At 40.0% G+C, this 26,755-nt stretch overlaps 2 protein-coding genes across 5 annotated transcripts; both read right to left on the bottom strand.

Moving 5' to 3' along the window:
* Positions 1-1,549: 1,549 nt before the first annotated feature.
* On the bottom strand, positions 1,550-9,473 carry cunh19orf47 (chromosome unknown C19orf47 homolog). Its single transcript, XM_008282516.1, has 8 exons — positions 9,419-9,473; positions 7,893-7,980; positions 7,650-7,764; positions 7,080-7,161; positions 4,873-4,998; positions 4,602-4,751; positions 2,990-3,063; positions 1,550-2,907 (listed from the first exon to the last, which is right to left on the bottom strand). The coding sequence occupies exons 1-8, from the start codon at positions 9,435-9,437 to the stop codon at positions 2,332-2,334; spliced, it is 1,230 nt and encodes a 409-aa protein (XP_008280738.1). The 5' UTR covers positions 9,438-9,473; the 3' UTR covers positions 1,550-2,331.
* Positions 9,474-12,089: 2,616 nt separating this feature from the next.
* On the bottom strand, positions 12,090-20,843 carry fosb (FBJ murine osteosarcoma viral oncogene homolog B). Of its 4 annotated transcripts, XM_008282521.1 has the most exons (6): positions 20,568-20,843; positions 20,177-20,364; positions 17,388-17,771; positions 16,825-16,932; positions 16,049-16,393; positions 12,090-15,891 (listed from the first exon to the last, which is right to left on the bottom strand). In XM_008282521.1, exons 1-6 carry the CDS (start codon positions 20,629-20,631, stop codon positions 15,826-15,828), a joined length of 1,155 nt encoding a protein of 384 aa, XP_008280743.1. In that variant the 5' UTR covers positions 20,632-20,843; the 3' UTR covers positions 12,090-15,825. The 4 variants fall into 4 exon arrangements, with proteins under 4 accessions (XP_008280743.1, XP_008280741.1, XP_008280740.1 ...); XM_008282519.1 differs by having other exon boundaries at positions 12,090-16,393; positions 17,418-17,771; positions 20,568-20,841; XM_008282518.1 differs by having other exon boundaries at positions 12,090-16,393; positions 20,568-20,841.
* Between the last annotated feature and the right edge of the window lie 5,912 nt (positions 20,844-26,755).

Here is a 26,755-nt window from a genome sequence, read left to right on the forward strand (position 1 = left end):
GGAGATTTGTTTTCCAGCATGACCCGAAGCATACAGCCAAAACTCCACAGGAGCGGTTTAAAGACAACAAAGTGAATGTTTTGGAGTGGAAGAGTCTGAGCTCAGACCTCCATCCAGTTAATGATTTCTGGCTATACTTGAAAAGGGCTGTTACCTGACAAAGCCTGAGAAACCTGACAGAGCTTAAGCAGTTCTGTAAAAAAGAATGGATATGCAAGGCTGATAGAGATCTATTCACACAGGCTTAATGCTGTAACTGCACTCAAAGGTACATCGACTAAATACTGACTTGAAAGTGGTAAATATTTAAGCAGTTACTGAATTTACTTGGAAAAAAAAAAAAGGCATTACTTTGTAGAAATCTGTTTATGCTTTGATATGAGTCTTATTCTGTAAATTCTTGTCCAAAAAAGCAAAATTAAATTGACTGAAAAGCAATAGAAAGGGTAAACTACCAAAAAGGGGGAATGCCTCTCATAGGCACTGAATTTAAGTATGCCATTACATTGAGAGAATTTTATGTTAAGGCTTTTTCTGAATGTTGCTCTCTGAAGAGTTGCTACAAACAAATAATAGGTACTATCATTTTAAAAAACTGAAAATGTGTGATTAAAAAAATGTACATTTGTAGCCACAAATGAGGATGCAGTGGTTTAGATGTTTGTGTTCTATGTAGAGGCATCTTCTGATCAAACATCATGAACATAACACTGAACCGCAGTCCAACTGACATCATGCAGCAGCAGTCACATGGATAGAGTGGGCGTTTTATAGGTTTATTGATATATTAACTGCTTAATGTTCTTGTAGGAATAGGGATATTGACTTTGCTGTCACTTTGATACTTAAACAAGTGCAAAGTACAGTCTGTGTCACTGGCATGCATTGTGATGTCTCCTTTGCAGAAAGAAAGAAAGAAAGAACGAACAGTTTGGACCCTTTTTCTCATTTAATTATTTTTCCAAGCATATTTTTTTCAAATTCAGATTTTTTTTTTTCCTCGATACGTTTAAAAAAAAAAAATCATGACAGTTACCGGTGTGTTTGGTTCTACTTGGTTTCTTGATAAAAATTCCTTAATGTGATTTTAAACATTTTAAAATATTTACAGTGTAACAAAGTTCTGGTGTGAAGTCTGACAGACCAAAACAGTACACAGGTGTGAATGAGCCACATTTGGGTTAGGGTGAATTACCTACTGGAGCTACAGTAGTGGCCCCCTGACACCAGGCCCGATGGCATCTCTGAGTTTCTTTACTTGGATATATGATACAAGAATGCCCACATAGAAAAATATGCAGCAGAACAGGTTCTGTGCTGTGTGAAATCAACTCTAACAAATCTATACATTGCATTTCAAAATAAACAATATTCTACTGATCCGGCTTTCAAGTAGGTGGTTATAGAAAATGTTCAGTACTATGGTAGAAAAGTTGACTTAAGCTCAGAGGTGTGAACTTCTACTCCACAAAGCGCAGAAGAAGAGGAGGAGGTGCGGTGCTTTTTCTAGATTCAAGTGTTCGACGAGGTTGTTCTGTGTAACCACTTAGAATTCCGTTTTTCTTTTTTTTTTGCTTACAAGTCCAGGAACAAAGCTCAAGAGCCTTTCATCAACACTTTTACAAATTTCCTACTTTCAAAACAAGATATAGGAGGTAATTTTCAGGTGAAGGTAACAAGAATAGAAAGACTTAACTGTTACTTCATGGCTAGTCATGTGTCTGACTGCTGTCCTGTGTATTTAACTTATGAGGGGGAAAAAAAACCTGTACATTTTACTTAGAAGTTTTTTAAGAAATATTTAACATTCAGGCAAATATCAACAAAATAGTCACATCATTCATCTTGGAGAAGTTAACGCTTCCTATAGCTCAAGTGTATTCACTCAGGAGAAATCTCAAAACGGGAAGTTTAGGCAGCAGCATCCTTATATGTGGAGTTATGGGGTAAAATTAAAAGCGCCACCGTGGCAGCTTGGTTGACGTCATGCTCATGCCTTAAGCTCACAAATATAGTCAAATACATATTTCTAAAGCTCAATAAATGGCAGATATGATCAAGACACGATAAATAACTCGGTGGAGCAACATAATACACGTGTCGTCAAATGAAAAGCTTGGACACGAGACGAGGGTGATTTTTCAATGGCAGCATCATCCGTTCCCAGTAACTCCAAAGCCGCATTTGAAGTGTCCATACACTCAGGCTAAACAAAAAGTTAATAATAATAATCTGCAGTCCTGCACGTAGCAAGACAAATGCAAAAAGGTGGCGATAGAAATTCTTAAAAGAATGTTTTGAAAGAGTCTGATGTATGATTGGGGGAGTGTGTTAGGTTCTCTTGCTGCCCAGTCTCTTAAAAACACTGATGGCCCTAACGTCCATCTGGGCTCCCCCAGACTCTCCTCCTGCTGCTGCTGCTGCTGCTGCCGCCGCCGCTGCTGCTGCTGCTCCCCCGGCCCCGGTGCTGCTGCTGACCTTAGGGTTTGCTACAGTCGACCTCTCCGGGGCTCTGGGTCTGGTGCTGGTCACCCTGTTGTCCTGTGTGTCAGCGGGGGAAGGCGACACAACAGTGTTTGTGTTGGGAAGCTTGCCCAGTCTCTGAAGAACACTAATCTTGGCAGGAGGAAGGCCATTTGGGGAAGAAGAGGAGGAAGTGGGAGTATCTGAGGGAGGTAGTTTGAATTTGCCTCCCAGGCGCCGCAGGGTGGTCGGGGCTGCTTTCGTGGCCAGTTCTTTCTTCTGGGATGGAGGAGGCCTCTTGAGGACACCAGCATACTGCAGGACAGATCCTTCTCCGTCACTGTCGTCCTCGTCATCTACGTCCATGTTTCCAGTCATGTTTCCTGGTCTCGGTTTGTCTTCACCTTCATCCCCTGTGTCGAGGCGACTGAACACACCGGTAGGCTGCCAAAACATGAGCATTATAAGCTCGGAACTAATCTTTATTATACAAACCAAGCTATTAAGATATAATGACAAGATTTACCTTGTTATTGCTTGTTGTTGTGTCTACCTTTGATTCAGCTCCAAGTCTTGCAAACACAGAGGTGCGCTTCAAACCTTTTTAGGTAGAGGAGCAATAAAGAGTGTTAATGTGATGTGTGATTAGCAATGGGGAAATAATCAGCTCAGAAGTAAACAAAAAAACTAAACATACAAGATGATGAAAGGTGAAGAAAACCCTAATATCACTGTGTTTGTGCGAGTTGTTAAAGTAATACTTGGTTAATGTTTGCAAACTTTCTATACGTTCATGTTTGTCTTTGACTCACTTATTAAGTTTAATTAGCAGAAGCTTTGCTAAAAGTCTGACATAAGTATTAAATGTAAACCTCTCAATAACCAAAAATATGTTGGGTAATTCAAAAATAGTGTTATAGGACTGGTCTAGGTGGTCAAATATTTCTTTAATTATCATAAACACAAATGCAGCAGAGAAGTGTAAGACAGGCAACTATAATATAGTTTATTTAAATGTAAACTTCTGTCATTTTCTTCCAACTTGTTTTTGTCTTTCTTATTAAATGTCTGAACTTATAAAAACATGTTTCAAAAAACGTTTTATGGTCTACATTGTGTTAAAGCTCCACATCAGTAATTCTCCCAGCTCTCCCAACAAAGTGTTATTAAATTGGCTCGAAAATTGTGCAATACTACAGTTGCTAGTCTTGATGTTGTACTATTTCACAAAATTTTAACTTAAAGTCTTACTTACATGAGTTATTCTTACTTAACTTGCACTCACCGTACACCACTGTGTACATTAAGAGTGGAGTATTGTTCTAAGTGTAAGTTCAGTGTGCAGCTAACAAATATTTGCTATGTATCTGTGTCGTTTCATTTGTGATTCATGTATAACTCTGCTGCTATTTCCCACAAGGAGTGATTAAGTAAAGTACTCAACCTCTCTATTGACCATCATCAAATGAACCAGCTGCCAGAATTTGACCATAAGAATTAGATTTTTAAACAAGCATGTACGAATAAAATATGAAACATATAGCACATCTGTATTTTGTTGTTTTAAATGTTTATACATATTCTATCTTGAAAAAACTTGCTTTTGATTTAAAACATCTGATTAAAGAGCCTTGTAATCAAATCAAATAGAACTGTTTTATGTTCAGCTGAACTATTTTAAATTTTTTGTTTTGATAAAACTAACTTAAAGTTCTGATTGTTTAGCCTGGCAAGGAGAGAGTAAATGGGTTAGAAGTTACATTTTCCTTAATAAAAATGAGAGAAAATATCTTGAAAGAGATCAACAGCTTTGTAGCTCCTTTTACAGCCAGAACCCAACACGCATGCCAGAAAGGAAAGATTTTACAAGCAGATCACATCTGATTGATGTGAGACAAACAAACAAAAAAAACGCCACAGCTTGACAGAGGGAATGATTGTGGGCACAGTGGAAGTATTAGTAAGGACAAGGGACTGAATTACAAAAGCACAGAGGGTGAAAGTCAAGCAGGCCCTGTTTATCAGCATCGAATCACCGTTTTCTGATTTACTGAAAGGGACTTTTAGTATGGACTAGTTGTGGTGAGTACCAGCGTTAGTAGAGCGAGCTGCCGGCAAGGCCACTGGGTCAGGCCTACCTTTCTTGGCCTGCTGGGCCAGGATTCGGCGTGTACGAGGCGTGGTGCCCTTTGGCATGTTGATGATGTACTTGCCTTCCATCTCAGCTGTCACTCGCCGGCGCTTCACTGCTGGCAAACCGTTCCCCTCGTCAGCTGGCTGACTTACAACTGACAACAAAGTTGGTAGGTACACGAGGATTAAACACGGGTGAAAAGTTGGCAGATGTGGATTCAGAGGAACAGGAAATAGAGGACTGACGGGGTAAAAGAAACTTTCCATGCAATATACCTGCTTTGTTACTCTTGTTTCCCTGCATGTTGGACACTGTGACAGACAGGCGGTTGTCAGGTCGACGGGCTGGGGTGGCCGGTGGGGATTCATGGCTCAAAGCATTGGCAATCATACGAGTAGCGGCTGAGAAAAAGACAGAAGCATTCTTAAGTAGCCGTAATTTAGCTTGTTTCTTAGAAAACGCTTCATCTTCTGGACCAAAGATGAGATTGAGGAGAACTGGACTTGATAGGTCTTGTACAACCCGACATCGGGGTCTGTTCTGTGGGTTGTTTCACAAAGACAGACTTTGACAATGGATTACATCTTTAGACTGATATCTACATTTATCTGTTGCACAAAGGTGTTTACTTTTTCCCAGCCTTAAGCATGATGACTTTTTGATTAATTCTCAACAATTTAGGACATTTTTCAAACAAAAAAACATTGCTAAAGATGCCACAGCTCCAAACTGTTTGGCTATTGATAAGTTTCCATTTCTTTTCGTGAACAATGTCAATCAGTGTTCCAAGATGATGTCCGAAAATGTATTTTTTTTTCAACCCAAAGATATTCTGTCTACTGCTGCAGAGGAGTAGAAACACCAGGAAATATTTAAATGTAAAGCCGGAATCAGAGGATTTAAAACTTTTTTCCTAAAAAAAGACTAGAACCGATGAATTGATGATGAGACGAGTTGGCAATAAATTGAATAGTTGACAATTAATCACTAAATCGCTGCAGCCCTACTTTCTGGAAAAAATAACCAGTTTTAAGGATGTTTTAGTGACTGAATTAAAATCTGAGAATGTAACAATAAAAAAGAAAAAAGTAAAATAACATCATCGTTATCAGCAGCATTTAAAACATCAAGAGCAAACCAAGAAAATGTACCTTTGCAAGATGCAAAAGAAGAAATTTTAAAAAGAAAAAAAAAATCCTACAAATGGAGAGGAACCACTGTAAACACTTCATGGCACGACATAAATTGTGTTTGGAGATGGGAAACACTACTTCAAGTCATTCAGGGAACAGATGGTAAACATCTTACACTATCTATGTAAAATTGTACAACATAAACCTCACTAATAAAAGAGAAAACGCTAGCCGGCTCTAACACTATGGACAAGTCTAAAACATCTTTGTGAAACTGGTCCTTAGTCAGACTAGATTAAGCCGATTTACTCGTCTGGAAACAAGAACTCTTTGACATGACGTGCACCATGACATTACAAAGACAAAAATATCCAGAATAAATCTTACTGCGTACAGCTTTAGCCTCTGTTAGACTATATCTTAAAGTAAGATTAGGAGAGAACACACAAAAGGAGTCCAAACCTTCATAAGCTATGACTAAGCTATGACATCAATCATATTTCTGCAGCCTTCTTTGTTCTGCTGTCTGTGGCTTCTCAAAACACACAAACATCTTTTTCATGCCATGCAGTCTTCAACTAGATAGATATTAACCAAGAAACTGAGGGGCACAATATTCTGCAGGATTTCAGGAAAAATGCTTTCTAGGAGAATCAGACGACCCCAAAAACTGTCCTGTGAAAATACAAGTTTACTGCTGCGGGTGGGGCAGGTCCTCCATTTCTATAGTCTTTTTTCAAAATGTAATATTGAAGTTCAGTGTCTCTAATCATTATACGCACCACCACAAATAGTCAGAAGCAACAGCAATGTGACAAGACAAAATGGTAAAAAGGTCACTGGGGGAAATCAGTTTGGTGCACCGACCCTGATGGCTGAAATTAAGTATGAATCTGAAAACAGAAAGCAGTTTCTGTGTTTATATGGAGCCTTTAATTGCAGAATAAGTCAAATGAAACAACCACGATTACCCATTAACAATTTTTTCTTGGCTTGAACAACAACTTTAACTGCTAAACCTCATCCACTTTCAGCAATTCTGAATCATAGCAGGTGTCATGAGTGGTTTAGGTTCACCTGCATAATTACTGCAGACATATCACATTATGATACAACTTATGATTCATATTGCTTCTGACTGGACTGATTAACGGGTCACACTGTGGTGTCACTCCAGTAAAGCCATTTAGTAGATTGGGTGACTTAAGGACAAACAAAAAATCAAGAAGAAGTACAAATCCTTTGTCAAATACTTTGAACTAAATTTTACTTGAAATCTAAATAAAAGGTAAATACTATTTTAATCATGGTTCACAACATGTTTTATCCAGGAAAGAATTGCAACTTACGAGTATTGGCGGTTCTTCTGAGCTCAGCTTGAACACTGGTCTGTCCTGAGGAGATGGCTTCTGTTGCCATTTTACACATGTCCTGAAGATGAGATGGCAAGAATACATATAAGAGGTATGTCAAATTTGTAGTTTACAACTACGTAATTGACCATAAGTCAACAAATTTAAAACATCTTTGTCTGTTACTGCATTCACCTGCAGCAACAGAGACAATTTCACATTTTAAAAAAATCTCTCTGAAAAGACCCCTTTACAACACTGACCAACTAAGAATTCGGTCAGTTGAGACACAAATATTTATTTTCCACTGTATTAATGGCAAATCATTCAAGAAGACATTTGTATTGGCAGCTGCAGATGGTTTTTGAGCCAGTGATTCATGATTATAAACCTTTTATAATACAGCCACACCTGGAATTTAAAATGTAAGCCATCCTAAATTGTACATGCAACAAGATGGAGCTATTTAAAATGTGCACACCTTTATGTTTGATGTTTGTGCCAGCTCAAATTAAAAATATGAACAGTGACTCATTTGTATTTTTAACATTCCATAACTGGCCTCACCTGCCTGTAGACCTGCTTGGCATGTTTGAGAATAGCAATGATGTCGCCAATGACCGTGATGCCGAGATCCATCATGATGTCTTTACTGAGGTCCATCAGCATGTTCTTCTGAATTCTGCAGTGGCAAAAACAAGAAGAACAAAATCTTAGAGAGACGACGCAATACATATGATCACAGTATAGCTGTGTGTATAATGTATAAGTGTACAACATTAGGCCTATAAAATAGAGGTTGTACGTTACCTATTGTCCACGAAGGAAACTGCATAAGTGACAGCGAGGCCGGCTGGGATCCCTGCATCCTTAAAAAACTGAATCCACTCTGAGGTGGCTTCAAGAAAGAGTTGAAGGAGAGTCAATGAAATACAATTTCACTAAACAGAAAAATATGGTAACTACTGTCGCTACTAATGGCTATTTTGCTTTGTGGTTATTTGTTGCTTAGTCTACAGTTCCAGAAAAAACACATCACTATTTATAAGCCTAAAAGTATACCCTCAGTTTGCTTTACTTTTGACTAACAGACCAAAAGCCCAGAGTTTTAAGTTTACAAAAAAATAAATAAACAAACACACACACACACACAAGCTTGAAACCAGCAAACAAAAGCAAAAACTACTGATTGACCAATCAATAATCTTCATGGTGTTTGTGAGCATGATAATTAGGGCTAACCAATGAACTGACTGAAACAATACAGTTAGCAGATCACAAGTGTTGGAATTCAGTTACCATTAGATTCTAGTCAGTCTGGTTTGACTGACATAAGCCAGTCTTGTTATTTATTACCTACACCTATATATTTTGCAGAATGTCAGGGTTTAAACTGTTGAAAGTGGTTTGCAAATTCAAGCTATTCTACTTGTGAGACTGATGCAACTTGGACAGTGTCTCACGTGATAATTCTCCATGATATGTTTCAAATCTATGTCACAGTGAATTTATATGTGCGATTTAAATGCACTTGATCTGACTCACCAACGATTACTTTTGCCCTTGCTTGTCAGAATACTAACAGTAAATTGGTGTCTTAGAAGCAAGCATCGTACAGTTACGCAGTCGACGATTGTTATACAACAGACTACAGTGGGAGAGGGCCCTGACTAAAAGCCCCAGTGGGAGACATAAAGCTGAGGAGACAGCAGCATGGTGAGGACTAACACATGCTGACCATGACCAGCTGGAGGTTATTTATAACAGCAATTATGAACCGTCTTGTGGCTGCAGTAACAGATACAGGGTGAAGGGAGCTGCCAGAGCAGCTGCCAGAACAATGGCTGTCCAACGTGCTCTGGTGAACTCAGAGATTCACACGGCGGCTAAACTGCCATTTAACACATAAACGAGTCAGGACCATAAATGATAGCCGAATAGATGCTGAGAAAATCTGAGATTCAAACCTGATATAGATTCGGTGCTGGATGGCTAACGTTAGCATCGCCAATTTAACCCAGTCACACATTAAACTAACCAGCGACTCAGCCTGCATTTCTATCCTGAACGCAGAAGATGAAATAACACAATAAAGGCAGCTAAAAAAGAGCCATTAGTGTTAGCATTCTGTGTTAGCATTGTCTTGGCGGCATTCTCAGCCGTGAGTTAAAAGGCGCTGTCGGCCAGCTGAGGCAACGGCTATCAACACTACCGGCCGGAAAAATTCAAGACAGTGTTTAAAATTGACGCAGTGGTCGTATTTAAAACAAAACTGCCAAAATGCTTGAAAGATTGCCGAGTGTTACCGTCGCCCCGCCGGGCCTTTCTGTTCTCACCTGTTGTCACGGACGCCATGTTTACAACAAACGTGTGGTGACGTCAGCCGCATCCGGAAAACTCGCGACGGCTTCCGTGACGTAACATCCGGCAGACGCACGAAAAAGAATAAATAAATAAATAAAAAAAACCGAAAGTTATGTTTGCGGCCGCTAGAGAGCGACACAGACCGCCGACTATCAAAAAACAGCTTCTGATTAGGAAGTTAAGGGAAAAGATGAAGGAAACTTAGTTTAAGTAGCTTCTTAAACAAATTACCCGTTTTTATTTGTTTTTCTTTTTTTTTTTTAGATATTTCAGCGATGTAAAGGTAAACCCTTGCTATCAAATCTTGAAAAAACTTTTCTTCTGTACTAGATTGTACATGAGAAAATAGGCTGGTTTCTTATTTCTTTATCCCTTTTATTCTGAACCACATTAAACCACGTCTACATCTAAAACCACTATATAGACAGGAGAGCACTGCCGTCACAGAATAAAAAATCTTTTAAAGTTACAATTTCTGTGGTTTTAAATACGGACTTGGTTTGCTGTGGTCCAGATGCAGGACCACAGCTGTTTTCCCTTTTTGCATTTTCACAAATAGTGTTTGTTGTTCTGTACATCTTCTTACACGTGAAAACTTTACCGTCTAGACTTTACCCATCTATATTTAGTGTTTACAGATGTGGACTTGGTCTAATGTAGCGTGGATGCAGAAAACACACAGAAATCTCATTCTTTGAGAAAGAAGAATAAATGTTTCACAAATTTGACAGTAGGTTTCCCACAGCGTTAAAGTTGACCCAAAATGTCTAACTTGGTTAACTTAATAAAATGTGCAGGAAAAAAAAAATAATGTAAGTTTCCCTTAACTTTTCCCTTAACCCGCCGAATCAGATGCCACGAACCGGAAGTTAACTTTTGCGTCGTTTCAGCAAAATTACTCTCAATTGGAATTTTTCCAGCACCCGCGAGTTTCAAACTTGCTACAACTTTCTATCTGTGTCCATGTGGAGTCGTATTTCTGAACACCTGATGAACGTAAGTCCAGTGTTTATTCTGCATGTGGTGTTTCTTTAGTCTTTATCTGCTTTTGAGTGAGATATATGGCTAGTTAGCTGCTAAACGTGTCTCCGTTTTAGCCTGCTGCTGTTAGCTTTATGCTAAAAACAGCTGCTTGCTTTGGGTGAAAGCTACAGTTGATGTCAGACTGTGAAAACAGTGAAGTGAAACTCAATCGTTGACGTCAACACAACGACCTCTTTTTCTATGGTCCATTTTTTTAAACGTAAAAGCCACTTTAACATTTAAATTAAACGTTTTTGTAAATGTGCTTCTTTTTTATAATTCGTTTATTATACAGTTCATATCCCTTACTTTTGAGCCTTGTCAAATTCCCCTCTTGCATAGTGTTAGTTTCTAAATATCTTGCTTTGTTGTTTCCTGTCCTGCTTTCCCCACATTTTGACGTACAGGGCTTTTATTAACATGCAAAATATCTGTCAAACAGTAAATCATGACTTTAAACACTCAGCTTCATATCTGACAGATAAAAAAAACTATCAACAGCTTTAAGTGATTCAACCATTTTTAAAAGAAAAAGAAAGCCCAATACTATCTGGTTCTATCATGTTAAATGTGAGAATTTTGCTGTCTTTCTCTATTTTATATGTCTGTAAATCAAATTGGCTAGAGAGTCAAATGCATGGCAAGGTATCTGATAAGGCTGCTTTGATCTCTGGATAATTTTGATGGGTGTTTTCCTTTTCCTAAACATTTACAGAATGCATAAAAATAATAATCACATTAAAAGGCAATGAAAATAGCACATACAATAATTGCAGTTCAAAGAAATATACATACAGAAACAGTTTGTAGGTCTTTGCTCAACTCCCTCAGCCTCAACTTAAGTAACAAAGATGACAATGGACTTTTTAATACACTTATGCAGAGGTCAGCGAAACATTTAAAAACGAGAAGCATGTACCTTATAATATGCTGTTTATTTATGTAATTCTTCACAAATTGAAAATAAATGGCATTTGGTCATTAAAGGAGACAGCTCACCCAGCTTTTGCAGTCTAGAAATTGAGAAACATCTTCATCATGTAAACTTTATAGGTTAGCAAAAAGGGCCAGAGGCTGAAATATGGACACAGAACAGAGAGCAGGGACTGCAAAAGCAACATGGCAGATATGTCATACACTTTGGTCCTCTGTAAGATTAGAAACAAATGAGAAGGAAATTATAAAAATAAGTAAACAGTACTTTATACTGATATGCAGAAAACAATTCAGTTGCATTAACTTATATGCACTGAAAAATAGAATTTCACATCAGAGCACCTTCATTAGCAAGTTATGTAACTATCCACGGGCCCGTAATGACATCTTTCTTTGATTTTCTTTGGGCCTTTTATTTGTGTAAGTGTTCATATCTCTATCTATCGTGTATGAAATGGGTTCCAGATGTGACAAAATTGTCAGCATTGCTCCCAAAAATGAAAATACAGAGTCAGAAATGATGAAACATTGATGAAAGAAATGGACTGTAACAACAACAAACAAACAGCTTTCTGAAATGGAGGAGCCTTACTAGTTTCTGTGCATCTTCAGTAAATGAAAAATAAAAGCAGGTATTTTCTAGATATATTTCTTCATGAAGATTGTCTCAAAACTAGAAGTTACTTCAAATATTAAGGATAACTTTTAATACTGTAACAAAAGGCGATAATTCAAGCAATACATCATCACACTTGACATATAGTAGCAGTCAGTTTGATCACTGCATGATTTGCTACATTATGTTCATCCAAGAGGATAATAAGTATTGCATTTCATAACAGGGATAATATGAAATCAGAGTGCATGTGGGACTTGTGGAAAAATAGAAATACATAACAACATTCACCTCATCATAGAAAAATAGGAAAGCTCTTGTTCAGTTCACGCTATCATAGCCATTGTACAGTACAGGTAGGTGCAGGCATGTTCTCTGTCTTATAACTGGTAGCGGAATGTTTCATATTTACCTTCTATGTCACCTTTTCCAATTAGCAACCCATTTATGATTGTACCCTTCCAAATATATAAAGCAAATTCCGACAATTTTAATTAAATCCAAAGCAAAGAAATTAGATGAGAGAATGAGTCTAATGTGTTGTGTGGTGATCAGGGGCGTAAGTGTGGAGTGCAGGTACAGTACAAGGGCCCTCTGAGATCTGTTTATCACACTTATTGATGTAGCAGATGATTGATATTAAACCACGGTGAAAACACAGAGTGATTACTGAGCTCTCAGAGCTTCAGCTGCTGGAAATTTACTGTTATTGGCTTCCATTCAGAATAAAACACCCTGATGGGACCAGCGTTTTCATTCGTCTGTAGCCTCAGCAATGGCAATGTGTAACCTCCCACCATTCAACGTGAAACTGCCTCATCATTGTAATATAAGTAGCACCACAAAAACCTATATACATGAGAACTATTGAATATGTTTTATGCTTATTCTGACACCAGAACATATTCTCATCACATTTGCATTTGGAGAGAAATCAAAAGGCATCTCCAACATCTGTACAAACACAGTCCTTTTAAATTCAACATTTAAAAAATAATGAGGTCTGCCCATTTTCTGACCACCAAGAGCCACATTTGAACAAACAGTTGTACCATTATTCTAGCCATTGTTTTTGATTAAACGTGTTTATTTGTTGAAAATAAAGCTTTTTATCCAGCAAATACAATCACAAGATTTTTTTAAAATCTCAGTTAGACAATATATTTCTTTGAATACAAGAATAGATTACATACTATAACATGATAATTTCCATCAATCAAGGCCCAAACTGTGGTTCTCCTTCAAACACATATTTCTGCAAATATCAATGTTATTGAATGGTACTGGACAGGTTATACTTGACATTCAATCACACTAGTTTTAAGGATCAAGTGGCATAAAGGTGTCAGTAGCTTTGGGACAGACCTCACAGAGAAAAAAACAAACAAAACAAAGGCGTTACCACAACCTTCTAACATCATCATTATAAACACACATTTAATGTAACTTGTATAGTGCTTTATATTGTTTATAAAACATAAATACACATTGACAGAGGCAGTGACATCGTGCTTCATGTTAAAGGACAGGGCAGTACTTTAAATTTATTATTGTTTTTTTTTTTTGTTGTTCCTTTAGAAAAATATTCATTTTAACATTTTATCTTGCTCTTCATTGACAAAAATATCCCATTTAGATCTGCAGACATTCATACTTTACAATCATGGTACATACACTTATATATACATGTTACCTGTATATATGTATGTATATAGACTTATAATTAGATTTTTTTTTTTTTTGTAGTGCACAACATGCCTCCAAAGTTGCCAAATGAAAATACAATAAAATAATGAAACAATAGTTACAAAGCAATAATAATAGTAACAGTTATGTGGAAATCTCCCGATTAAAACAAAACAAAACGAAACAAACAAACAAAAAACAAGAAACGGCAACAGTACAAGAGAAAGCAGAGGTCAATGCAAAACAATGAAATGCACAAACAAACATAAACATTAAAATATATAACGGTTCTCATTCAAACATACAGGGAAAACAAATTTTACAAATTCACAGGCGAAGAAAGGACGCTCACTTACAACATCAGCCCACATGACCTCCCCTTTTGTTTCGCGGGTCTTGCTTTGTGCTCACTCCCCTCATCAACCTCAATAAAGAAAGAAATAAACGGGCCAGGTGCCTCAGAGTGGACGCACTCACAATAAACGCACCCCCACCTCGTCTCTGCTGAGAGAACAGGGGAGGTACAGAGACCGCTGAGCCCAAATGTTTAGAGGTTGTCTGAATCACTACAAAAAAACGTCTCTCCTCTAAATAAAGGCATCGGTTCACATCTGATTGATTCTGAGCAACACTCAGAGCTGGTGCTCTGCAACAAAATGTCTGTATCTTCAGTTCAGAGACTTGAAAGCGATGGTGTGAATGTACGCATGTAGGCCGAGGGTGATGAGGCTCTCTGGCATGGAGGTGTTTTTACTGAGGTCACCCTTCCACACAGTTGGCAAGAGCATTATTTTTTTTTCTTTGCTTTGTTTTTAACATTTGGCTCTTCCTTTTTCTTTTCAACTTTTTGTTGCAAAAGTCGATGGTTAGGATGGGAGTCATCCTCTATCCAGACTCTGTCAGAGTCTGTCCGGGTTTGTTGCACTTCCTCCCTCAATTCCTGCTAAATCTCTCTCCATCCTCGCTTTTAACCAGCCTCGCAACAGATGTGTCTCATCTTCATTGTGTGAACAACATGAAAAATGGCTCAGCAGAAGACAGTGGCATCCATCTTGCATTTTGTGTTCATCAATGATGCGTCTATGTGCGTGTTAAAAGTATGTAGCTGCTGTTCACTGTAAGGATTTGAGCAATGCGCTCCAAGTAAAGGTTCTTCTGTTTGCGTATGATGCGTCCATGTCCTTGTGTGACAGGGTGCAAAAGGGCATGTTAGTTGGGCCGGCTTTCACTCAAGGTCCCAAGGGCTCTCGGGGGTCTTCGGGCTCTCGGGGGTCGAGGACTTCAGAGAGAAGGAGAAACATAGAGACAGAAGAGGAGAAAACAGAGATGGGTAGAGATGGGTCGCATGGCAGGTAGGCAGACGGCAGAAGATTTTAAAAAAACGAGAGAAGAAAGCACAAGTTTTAGTGGAGGCGGCGATATTCAGATCCCCAACTTGCCAAGTCCAAGCAGCAAATGAAGAAGCAAAGGGAAGCCGAGCGGATGAAGAGTTAGAGGTGAGCGGGAGACCAGCAGTCTATCTCCCACAAGAAAAGGCCCTGAACAAAGTGTCCTTCGTCCCTATTTCAGATTTGCACAAATACATTCAGCGTGAGGAAAAAGGGAGAAGGATGGAAAAGGATGAGAGCAAGAGCACTGGAAGAGGGGCAACCGACAGAGGGAACTAGGTGGGGGCGCTTGTGCTTGTTGGAGTGAGCATGTTGTGTGTTACTCAATGAGAGTATGTAAGTGTGAGAATTCATTGTGAATTAATCTCTTAATTCGGAGCACTTAAGATTGGCAACGTGGACTTGGCTTTTAAACACTTAACGTGTCCAGTTGCAAGTATTCTGGTTAATAAAAAACTAGAATTTATTCATTTTTAAGCTCTATGTTAAAGGTTAGATCTAATGTGCATCTATTTATATGGCTCTTAATCGGAATGCATTTCAGAATGTGTAAACTTTAAACCAATCAGACACAGACGATTGGGGGCTTTCATCTCAATCTGTGAGACTGATTGGTTCTGTGCATGTACGTGTCTGAGGCTCTACTTCCAGCGAGCATAATGTGTGTGTGTGTTAATTTGTGAATGCGTGTGTCTGTCGGTCAGTCAGAGCGCCAGCAGCGAAGGCGAGTTCAGGGAATCAGATGACTGCTCGCTACTGCTGTTCCGCTGGTTGGCACTGACCCCGCAGGCTCCCTCTGGGTAGGTGAACACAAATGAAGATGTGTATGAGGTGTTGTAGCTGCCAATGGCCACATCGTCATGGTTAACACCACCACCACTGTCGCTGGCCATAAGGCATGGCCCACCAGGTGCTGGCTCACTTGAGCCATAGAAAGAACTAGAAAACTCTACCTCCTGCATTAATCCGGGCTGAGGCTGCGGCTGGACTTGCTGCTGCTGAACCGGAGGCTGGGACTGTGTGGAGGCCGGATGGGCTGTGTAGGCAGGAGGCAGATAGAAAGAGTCTTCCTTCACAGTCAAGCCCACAATGGAGACTGGAGGTTGTAAGGTCTGGGGAGGGAGCTGGGCTTGCACTGGAGGGAGCTGCCCTGAGCTCTGCTGAGGCTGGTCCTGGTAGGGGATCTTGCAGTTTGGCTGGTGGGCCACCAGGACAAACTCCAGGCGCTCTTTCTCCTTCTGCAGCTCCGAGATCTCAGCCTCCAGCTCTGCCTTTTCCTCCTCCAGTATGTCTGTCTCCTGTGGGTAGGTACAGAGAATGAAAGAAATATGGGGAAGGGGAAAAGAGGTGAGTGAAATGGGAATAGAAGAGGGAGGAAGGTGTGCAGCAGAAAGAGGGAGGATAAGAGTGTTAGCTACACCAAAATTCTACTTCAGTGTTTGTGGAGGTGGATGTATCCATCCCAACAGAAATGCCTCCTCCTCTGCACTTAGATATGTAAGGTTCCTTATAGAAGAGCTCCTTAATTAGGCCATAAATACCATAGCTACAATAGTCTCTCTCGAGCACTATAATCGTCTTCACCACGGCTAAACACCCCATTACCATAATCCTCTCTCTTATACACACATGCAGACATTTATTAACTCCACAATGCTATGGGAGGTAACATAAAGTATGTAATTATGATCATCACTCATTCTGGCAGCTAAAACAGGGCCAAGCTCACCGACTGCAGTCTGTCTGTGAGTTCCCGTCTGCGGTTTCTGCATTTGGCAGCAGCCAGCTTGTTTCTCTCTCGACGAACACGCCTCTTTTCCTCCTCCTCAGGTGTCAGCTATGATGAGAGAACAAAAATGGATTAGGATAAAAATTTAGTCTTTGTTCCTGAAAATGTAGTCATTTTTTCCAGGCAGATGGACACACTGGACAGGGCAGAAATCTTGGTTGTGATGGTAGTCTTAAGGGCAAATCTGGCTATATCTTTTATCAGTAAGGAATAAATTCCCTAAATTACATTAAATAAGCCTCAATAGTGTCACAGATGATAGATGTACTGTAAATTGTTTGCGCTGTCCTCCCACAGAGCCCTCTACACTGGTATAGGCTTTCCCTGTTAAGCAGTTTTGTGCATATGAAATAGGTCTGAAGTAGACAGGGAGTTCCTTTTACCCACCCCACCTGTGTTTGCAGTAATATTTGCTCTTTTAGTTTCCATGTAAACAATATACCTACACTGCATGTGCAACATCCGAGGGTCAACACACATACCGTCCAAGCACACAAACTTACTAACACACCAACATCTCCATCTTCACTCACAGACTCGTCTCGTGTACGGCGGCTGCGGGTTCTGGACTGGCGGATGGGGCCTGGTGCTGGCCCTGGAGTTTCTGAACTTGGAGGGGTGAACCCAGACCCCGAAGAATAACTGGGGCCTGGCATGTCATATGGGTCAACCAGTGACACCGGCTGGGTCATGGTTGTGGTGCCAGTGGAGCCACTCTGTCCAGAGGCCTGGGAGGAGATGAGGGTTGGCTGTACCATCCACTGCAGGTCCTGGCTGGTGGTTATGGCGGTGACGGTGGGCACGAATGAACCGGGCATCTCACCTCCGACACTGGTTCCTGGCCCGCTGCCCACAATGCTCAAGCCAGCGCTTGCTGACGCACACTCCTGAGCCAAAGATATGAACAATTAAGTTTTACAGAGCATACAAAGCCAGTGTAGATAAATTTAGACAGAAGCAGACATACAGGAATAAAAAAAGCTAGAATCAGTGCTTGTAGATTCTCATCATCCGTTAAAATCTTAAGCACTTCAGAAAAAGTAGCTAAACTTCTCTTGTTGGTTCCTGCAGTTCGGAAGTGTCGTCTTTATTTCTGAGCTGAACTGAGGACGCCTTTAGAACATTGTGAAAAACCGTAAAGCGAAGTCCACTTGCCTTCCACTAAATCTCTACGTGTTACTTGTGTAATTTAATTTATTGTAGCTGTCCCTTCAGCTACAGTAGGGTAAACTTTACCTCTGTAACCAAGTACTGCCATCGAAGGTCTATTTGTTTCACACATGCTACATTGAAATTCTATTTTAAATGATAAAAATGCAAGAAATTCCACAAATACATACCATGATATAATTGATATATAAAACATGTTTTAAAACTTTGAAATATACTGTTAGAGTTTTTCATTTGATGTACATAATGGTTAAGGTGTAAGAACTTAATTTAACTCGGCTAAGATTTCATGTAGGTTGCAAAAAGTACTGGAATAAGTAGATTCAAAATATGACTTAACTTACCAACAGTAATAACAATAATAATAATAATCACAAAATATACATGAAAATAAAAACAAAAAAATGCTCATAGGAAATTCCTTAAATCATTTTTAGTTCAAAATTAATCAGCCGAATTAATCTCCTTTTAAATAATGATGTAGGATGTTAGCCTTAACATGTATTACAGTCAGATAAAGTTGTGTTTTACATAATCTTTTGTAGGGTTTTAATCCTTAACATTTAAATTCCTCAAGTGAAGTCACACAATAGATAGCATTGTAGGGTCGTAACCCTAGTACCGTTCCATATGTTTATGTAGACATTTTTCTGTTTTATGTTATTTTGAGATTTTAGATGTGCAAGTTTTTTTTTTTTTTTTTTAACATTCTAAGCCTTTGCACACTGCATGTTTTCTATACTCTTTATTCTGCACATTAAATAGTACAAATATTTGTATTACCTCACCCTAAATCTTCAGTACTTCTGTTGATATTTTTGTGCCAGGAATGTTTTGTCTTCAGTGTAAATTTCATGAAGAGAATCAGTGAAGCATCTATGTAATATTTAAACTTCTTAGTTTGGTTTGTAATTCATTTTTCTATTCAAAAGCACTTTGGCTATAAATGTGCTATGTAAATCACAGTGGCTTAACAAGTGGAAAATAGTGCTGAAAACATTATAATTAAGGGTGTAAGAGCAATGGAAAAAATGACAGAAATTAAGTGTTAATCATGAGTTTCCTGGTTTTCAAATTTGCATTTGTTGCTGTGTCGAAGCGTTATTTTCTGTGTCAATAGTTCATATAGGGCCTGAAGCAGACATGGAAAACTCAAATCTGTCGCTTGTCTTCTTTTTTTTGGTTTATTTTAGTCTCGAGGAGGAGTATCGCCTCCATTAATATTCATTTTAAAGCGTGTTAAGACACTGGGACAGGCGGCTGTGTAACCGACCAATCGCAGGCCTCGCTGAGCGTCTCCCCCCTCCTCCTTCCTCCTCCCCCGTCACACCCCCGGTGTTCCCCTTGGCAACGCGACGTAGCGCTCCAAAATAGAACATGCATTTACGTCACGGCGAGGCCTGTGAGAGGAGAGCGGAGCGCGTGGAAGGAGAGAGCAGCGGGGAGGGGGCGGGGCCTTCGCGCGGTGACGTAGGAGACTTCCAGCCGTTTGTCATCCGCTACGCGGCGTGCTGCGGAGCCGGGCCACCGGCAGCACCGGAGTACCGGCACATTCACACGGAACCCCGCCAGACTGTTTATGTCTGAGTGCGGGGACACCGGAGCGCCTTTACGTGTCATCAAGCGCCGGTAAAAAATAAACACAAGCCTGCTGGGCTGCATTTTCAATGTCTTCCGCTATTTATCTTCATGCAGATCTGCCTGGATCAGACTATAAAGCTGGTAATTTAGTATATTATAAAGCGGCACTAATAATATTTTTCTGTTGGCCATGACATAACCCGGCATGCCCTGTACGTATGCGCTGAGGTCATGGTAACCACAAAACATAGCCTATATTTACGAATACTAGTGTCAGAAACTCAATCTTGAAACAAAACAAAAACACGCATTTTTTTTTGACAATGTCTACAAATTACACCACGATTACACAATGTAAGTTTGCAAAGTTTTTTTTTTTTTTTTTTTAAGCAATAGCACATGTTCCATTCAGGTAATGTAAGCACAGCTCTATCTGTGTGAGGTCAGACCTGTTGCATTCATGACAGCTGAAACATCACAGGTAAATTATGGATCTAACATCGCCTGCATGCATTATTTATCTTATCTATCTCAGACTTACCTGCGGAGCACTGGTGGTCGGCGGGCTCCCGAAGGAGTCCACGGAGGAAAGGTACTGGGACTCAATGGATGGAGACGAGCTTCCACGGGATCCGCTGTCGGGGTCGCCGGGGAAGCCTTGGTACATCTCCCCGCAGGGACCGAGAGGGAGTGCGACACCTGCAGTTACCGGCGAGAGCGAGATGTCACCTGCAGCGGCCGGACAGCGGCACACACAAGAAGGTTACTAAAGGAGAGGTACTGTGGGGAGAGAATGACTGGTGTTATAGGCAGGCTATGAAACTCTTTGTCTGATTCAGTGTGACCGGCGGCAGCAGCGGCCAGATGTTTCTGACCTGCTCTCAAACGCCTCTTTACTGCACATCATCCACATAAAGTCAGCGTTGGCTTACCCTGGATGAGCTTTTTGTTATTCCCCGGTGAGATGCTCCTGGTTTCTTTCCAAAAAAGTTGCATGAAGAAGCTTTAATCCAGTTCCCCGCGTTTACGGGGGAAAAGCGTCCCAGTCGAGAAGAAGTCCTCCCGTTTAGCGTTAAATCCTCGGAGTGATCTCCTGGTCCAACGTGCGATTATACATCCATAAAGTCCGTTAACGGCAGTTCGCTGTATTACGGTGCACAGTAGCAGATCTTGTCTTATGAATGAATCCATCCTCCTCGAGTATAACCAAGGCATTCTAGCGTCTAAGTCCCGCCTCGGAGTTCCGCTGACGTACATGCCCATATTTGTGCTTTGCTGTTGTGTTTGGTATCCTTGGTGACGTTGAGGGATTCCCTCTCCCACAGAAATGGACCAGAAGCTCACCTCGCCGACGGATAATAATAGACTTTTTTTTTTTTTTTTATAATATCACAGGCACGAGATATTTCTCACCGTCTGACAATTTCGGAGAGGAAATTTTAAGAAACTTCGGTGTGATAAATATGGAAAATATCTATTTAGGACTGCGTCTGTCTCGATTGGAACATTGGGTCATGGCAGATAAGACATTATAGCCTCTCATTCCTATAGTGTATGTAGGATGAGCATTTCTAGAAATTAACGGCATATCCTTAATCATAATTTTAGATATTCTAATATGTTCTTATGTGTGACTAATAGACAAATTATTATCAAAAATTCATTTCAGGTGGAAAACAGGACACTGTAAAACATCATAAAGGAACTGAGTCACATTAACCCATCTTTTTTGGTTTTAGTTAATGCAAATTTATGAGTTTTGCTCATTTCTAGTTAATTTAACTTAAAATGTCTATTTAAAATATCCATATATATATATTACATTTTCAGCCTACTTTAGAAATTACAACACAGTTTCTTATAGCTTGAGCCATTTCACCTAAAATAATGAGTTGATTGAATGAACAGATGAGAGTCCTATAAAAACAACATATAAGCAGACTTGTCAAAATGCATTGTTTGAGAACTAAAACTCCCCAGAACTGGCAGTTTGGGGGGAAAAAACAAAACAAAGCAACAAAACAGACATGGTGGAAACTTAAATAGGTGTTGATTTAAGTTTTGGTTGTTTCTTTACATTATAATCTCAATTATTCTCACATTGACAAAGGTTAATTTGTTAGTAGTCTTTACACCCGTAGACTTACTGTAGTAACTAGCAGTGTACAGATGTGTCTTTATACTGAGTGATTTCAAATGGCTTCAAGAATTGAGGCTGTAAACTCTTACTGTGAAACTCCTTGAGCTTATAAAATGTAAAAAGAAAGCAAGTCTGTCTGTAACCATTGTCTGTGTGACTGGTTGTTTATTGAATTTTTTTCCCCCCCTCAAGTGTACTTAATCTAACTACAGCTTCCACAGCTCAAAGGAGGACTTTAAACTAAGTAATCAGCCAAAGTGCAGTTAACTTTAAAGACATCTTACATTGCGGAGCTGAATTAACTTGAGACGATTTGCACAGAATGCCATAGAGAGCGTAACGTGGAAAACACTGGAAGACACACAATGACCTATTTATGCAACACCAAGGGCTTTGTTACGTCGAGACGGAATCCCGTCAGCAAGCAAAGGGAAATCCTGCTGAAAAGTTTCTCAGGACACGCCCTCGGGACTCCTCTGAGCTGGAGGGCTTAACGTCTAATGTGAGGAAAGCCTCCTTTTCATGTGCGCCTGAACACTCCCTAAAACTTGAAGTCAGGTGCGATGCCAAATAATGGATTTATTGCGGGTTGAGAAACACCCTCACAATGTATACACAGTAATCTGTTATGGATTTGAGTGTAGGCAGGAGAGCGCACAGAGCCTCGACAGTAGCCTCATTCACACCCCACCAAAAAAAAACATTAATTGGTAAACAGCAGTGTAATTCTGACATGGACAGTGGGCAGCAGTGACGGAAATCGGCGCCTGTCATTACAAACATCACCCGGACGAACAGAAAGTGATTCATTATTATAGCCTACATGCGGACACCAGTGGGAATGTGGCAGGTGGGAGGTTGGATGGAGCTGGAGGGGGGGATGCTCTGCTCCACAGGCTAAATGCGGGAGGACTTGGGTGGCAAATCATGAACCTAAAATACAAGGCCTACGTTTTTTTTGGCTGTGATGTCAAACAATGTCACGGGGCGGGCATGGCGCTGAGAAACTGCTACAGCCACAGTCGATGTGTGAAAAGGCGTGAGTAAAAAAAAAAAAAAAAAAAAAAAAAAGGGAAGAGTTGGGGATAACAAGTTATTAGTCAGCGCTGCAACCACGTCAGAGACGAGGATCCACGGAGGACGCTGTGTCCCATCCGGGCTGCCGTTACCGGTGCCGTGCTGCTGAACCCCGGGATGACTAACTCCGTCGATGTAAGTTGTTCATGATGGGGGAATCATTGAGGTGATAACGCAGGCGAACAGCCCACATTCATAAGCAAAAGGAAATGACAATAGCAGAATCTGACGCCGTAAGAACATAGAATCACGGGGACATGTCCTAACTAATACCTCTATTTTATCACGTATGTTGATATAGTTACGCGAATAAACAAATAGGGGATGTGTTTATTTCTTAATGCTGCTAATAATATAAAAACAGCCAGGGTAACCACGTCAAAAGAAGGTATTTGTGCTAAAAACAAGCGGCGGGAACCATGTGCTATCCACGGGTTTGCTGCATGTGTGTGTAGCGTTCCGTCGCTATGGATACGCCGTTGCCTCTGACGCAAGGACGTATAAATTTGGTCTTTTTTGTTATGGCGCTTAGCAACCGGTTTCCCAGGCAACCGGCGCTGAGTGACAGACAGCAGCGGCTACACAATATGGCTTCCGGATTCTTTCTGTGCACAGAACACGAAGTAGGTTACACAGGGGGAGAATGGCAGCGTACAGCGGCTGTTGCTGGTGTTTCAGTGCAGTTTCAACCGGGTAATTTTGCGCATTGTCGGAAAAAGTTAGCGTTTACTAAGGTCATATTTGTTCCGTGCCCGATTCGCAGCCTGTAAAATGCTAATACATACGCGTAGCAGCGCACAACAAACTGCACGTATTTGTTGTAAATGTGTAGGAGAAAAGCGAAACATACGATAAGCAGACTCCTGGTTTTACACAATCTTCATTTAATGCAATAATTCAGAGTTAGAGAAAGCGTCCGATGTCGTGTGGAAATAGGTGGGTTGTAATTACCCTTTCATCAGCCACCTTCTGAAGAATATAGCTGGAGTGAATTGAGGATAATCCACTCAGCTTCACTAGTTCTTTCAAGGCACACACAGATTTCAATTAAAACGTTTAAAGAGTGGTATCAGTTTCTGTAGTGTCCAGGTTTTAGACTGTATTTGAAAGCTTGTAAGAATAATTTGTTTCACATTAACAGCTTCATTCATGTAAAAAAGTGCTACATCATGTTGAAGTTTATTTCATTGGTCTCTATATGTGTGTACATGTGAAGCACACCACCAGCAGTCCTCTCTCCAAACTATTTTGTCCAGCCAGAGTTTGTTTGTTTACAACTTGTGGTGGTCTAGACTCCAGCCGAGTCTGGTTTAAAAAAAAAAAGTAGGAGTGTTGTCTAATGCCCCCGATGTGCTTTGTTTTGCTTGCCCCTGTCTCTTAGCGTATTTTCGGGAAGTCACTAACTTGCACTGTGCTCATGAGGCCAGCCCCTGTTTCCTTTTGGAAGGCGGGCCGTGTTTGCCTAGTCTGGCCCAAAATATTTGTTACCAGGCAACGATTAGGCCTATCCCACTTGAGAGCGGTGTTGTTTACACCCCTTCTGGCTCCACGTCCCAACAACATTGCATAAGTCTCACAGGCTTTCCCCACCTCGCAGAGAGAAATTTGATCAGCCCTCCCTCTGCAGCCAACCAAAATGTCTCTTGCCCTCATACCATAGTTTCTCTCTCAGTCACTCAACGGTTTCCTTCGGTTTTTGCTGCATTCGCTCTGAACACTTCCAGCCACTCAGAGCAAACAAAAACGAGACTGAGACGAGGATTGTTTATGAAGAAGCTATGCTTGACTTGTATTTCAGGTCAGACTTTGGCTAAAAATCTCTAAAGCTTATTGTGACATGATCTGTCAGGTGGGGGGGTTCAGGTCTGCTTCTGTAACCGTCTAATAATGCATCTATTTTCGTCTAAATCCACTAATTCTCTCTTGGCAAAGTTTAAGGCCTTCCTGTGCAGCTATGTAAACATGGCTTGTGTATACTGAATTAACTGAAATGCTTGAGGTGAAATTAAAAACGTGGAGCTTTGCATTTAATAGTTATTCAGTTATTATGACACCATGAACTTTTGAACTTGGGACATCCTCTTTTATCTCTGCAAAGCACTCTGTCTGTCTTCTGTCTGTTTTTAAAACTTAAATATTATTAGACAGCCTCGTTATGTTTCCATGTTGTCCATTATTGTGAATGTGATATCCTTACTATGACTTAAGGGAATTTCTTAGAATTTTGCACAAATATTTGTTTGGATTTAAGCATGAATTGCTTAGAATTTGGCGTTCAAAAGCCACTACGGAATCGAAAAACACATTTTTGACTGTAACTCAAGAATTCACATGTTAATCGGTTGCCCCGAGTGCTTTTAATATTTTACTATTTTATTTTAGAAAGGGAAATTATCCTGTTCTGTCTTACTATCATAGTCTTTTATATTTTATTTTACACATTTATTTTGCAAGATTTTGCCATGTTTTCTTTCTTGATTTTCTTTTGCACATATTCTTGTTGCTGCCTGCCTTACAACATGTAGAACAACTTCAGTTGTTTGAAAACATGCCACATAAATAAGCTTGATTTTATTTAACTATGACAAGATTTCATGTTTTCAAATGTCTAATAGGAAAAAATGATTAAGGGATGACATTTTGTATCTACAATGTCAAAAGTCAATTTCACTGTGATGCCAAATTGGTCTGCAAAAACACTTTTAGCTTAGCTCAGGAACAGAAGGAGAGATTGTGGCCATAATTCACATCCGGTTGGATATTAAACCGGTGACACTAATCTTAAAACTGTGCTGATTGTATAGATCTTCTGTGCTGCAGGACTGGGGTTTTTTGTGAAGCACCCACATTTTAGAATTTGTAGCCTCTTGGCAGGAACAATCATATCTGAAGCATTGTCTACTGTCATGGCAACAGTTTTGTGCTCTATGAGAATTAGTTTTTCATAGACCAAACATATAAGCACAAGGATTCAAATTATTTCTTTATTTTTATTTTGTTGCTTCTCTCAGTGAACTTACACACGTCAAAGTTTTCACTACATACATTACATGAGTCTGGATAGACAGGGATTTAAGGGAATCAGAACTAAGTAAAGTCAAAGACAGATGCTAATACCTGCAGTAAATACTAACTTTGAGGGGATTATTATAAGTCATTCTTCTTTTTAGCTGTGCCAACACAGTGCATAGCAATGTATGGCTGTTTCTGAGGTCAGAGGCTTTTGTGTTGCATGTCATAATGTTGTAGTGTTTATGTGATATTGTAGCCATTTCACTAGTTACCTCCTTTATTTAACAAAACACACACCAAAAAAACCCTGTAAAATAATAGTACATCGTTTAAAAAAAAATACACCTAAAAATTTGGTGAAACATTAATTTTTACAATGTAGCCAGTGTAATCTTTCTGAGATAGTATGAAAGAAAAGTAAGCACTCCAGCTGCCCTCGGTCTTCTTCATTTTATGACCTCTAAATGAAAAACTGCAGTTCAGAATTGCACTGTTCTCTCCCTATCATTAGGGGCAGAGTGCAGTTCCTTAAATTACCCACCGTACAGCTGACTCTGTGTTTTGCAGCTGTACCACAGGCCAGGAGGGGAGGTGAGAAGCGGCTGTCCTTTTTCGTGAGAGCCAAATAACAAGCACACTGCCTCCACCTTGTCCTGAATCTGCCTCAGACTAAATATAGTTGTGTCTGATTTGTGTAACTTGCATTTTGCTTTTGTTTCCAGTTCAGATTTACTGGTAAAAGCTTGCGTGACCTCTGCTGAGGTTACAGTTAGATAGAGTTTGATATACAAGCACTAGATGCACCAAAGCAACTGCCCTGGGACCTTATGATCCCACAGGACCCCACAATGGACAGTTTAGAACACCAAACTCATGTTGACTCAGTGGGAA

Source organism: Stegastes partitus, unplaced genomic scaffold (genome assembly GCF_000690725.1).
Source record: "Stegastes partitus isolate 25-593 unplaced genomic scaffold, Stegastes_partitus-1.0.2 Scaffold275, whole genome shotgun sequence".
Taxonomy (NCBI): domain Eukaryota; kingdom Metazoa; phylum Chordata; class Actinopteri; family Pomacentridae; genus Stegastes; species Stegastes partitus.

Bases quoted from the DNA above. Each gene is read 5' to 3' on its own strand.
- cunh19orf47 (XM_008282516.1), bottom strand. The intron at 7,765-7,892 runs GTAACGTACAAC...TTGCCACTGCAG, and splicing joins GTTTCCTTCGTGGACAATAG to AATTCAGAAGAACATGCTGA. The intron at 2,908-2,989 runs GTAAATCTTGTC...ATGTTTTGGCAG, and splicing joins CAACAACAAGCAATAACAAG to CCTACCGGTGTGTTCAGTCG.
- fosb (XM_008282518.1), bottom strand. From the start codon at position 20,631: ATGCAACTTTTTTGGAAAGAAACCAGGAGCATCTCACCGGGGAATAAC. The intron at 16,933-17,387 runs GTAAGTTTGTGT...CTCTCATCATAG, and splicing joins ATGGAGATGTTGGTGTGTTA to CTGACACCTGAGGAGGAGGA. The intron at 16,394-16,824 runs GTGAGCTTGGCC...ACCTACCCACAG, and splicing joins TCACAGACAGACTGCAGTCG to GAGACAGACATACTGGAGGA.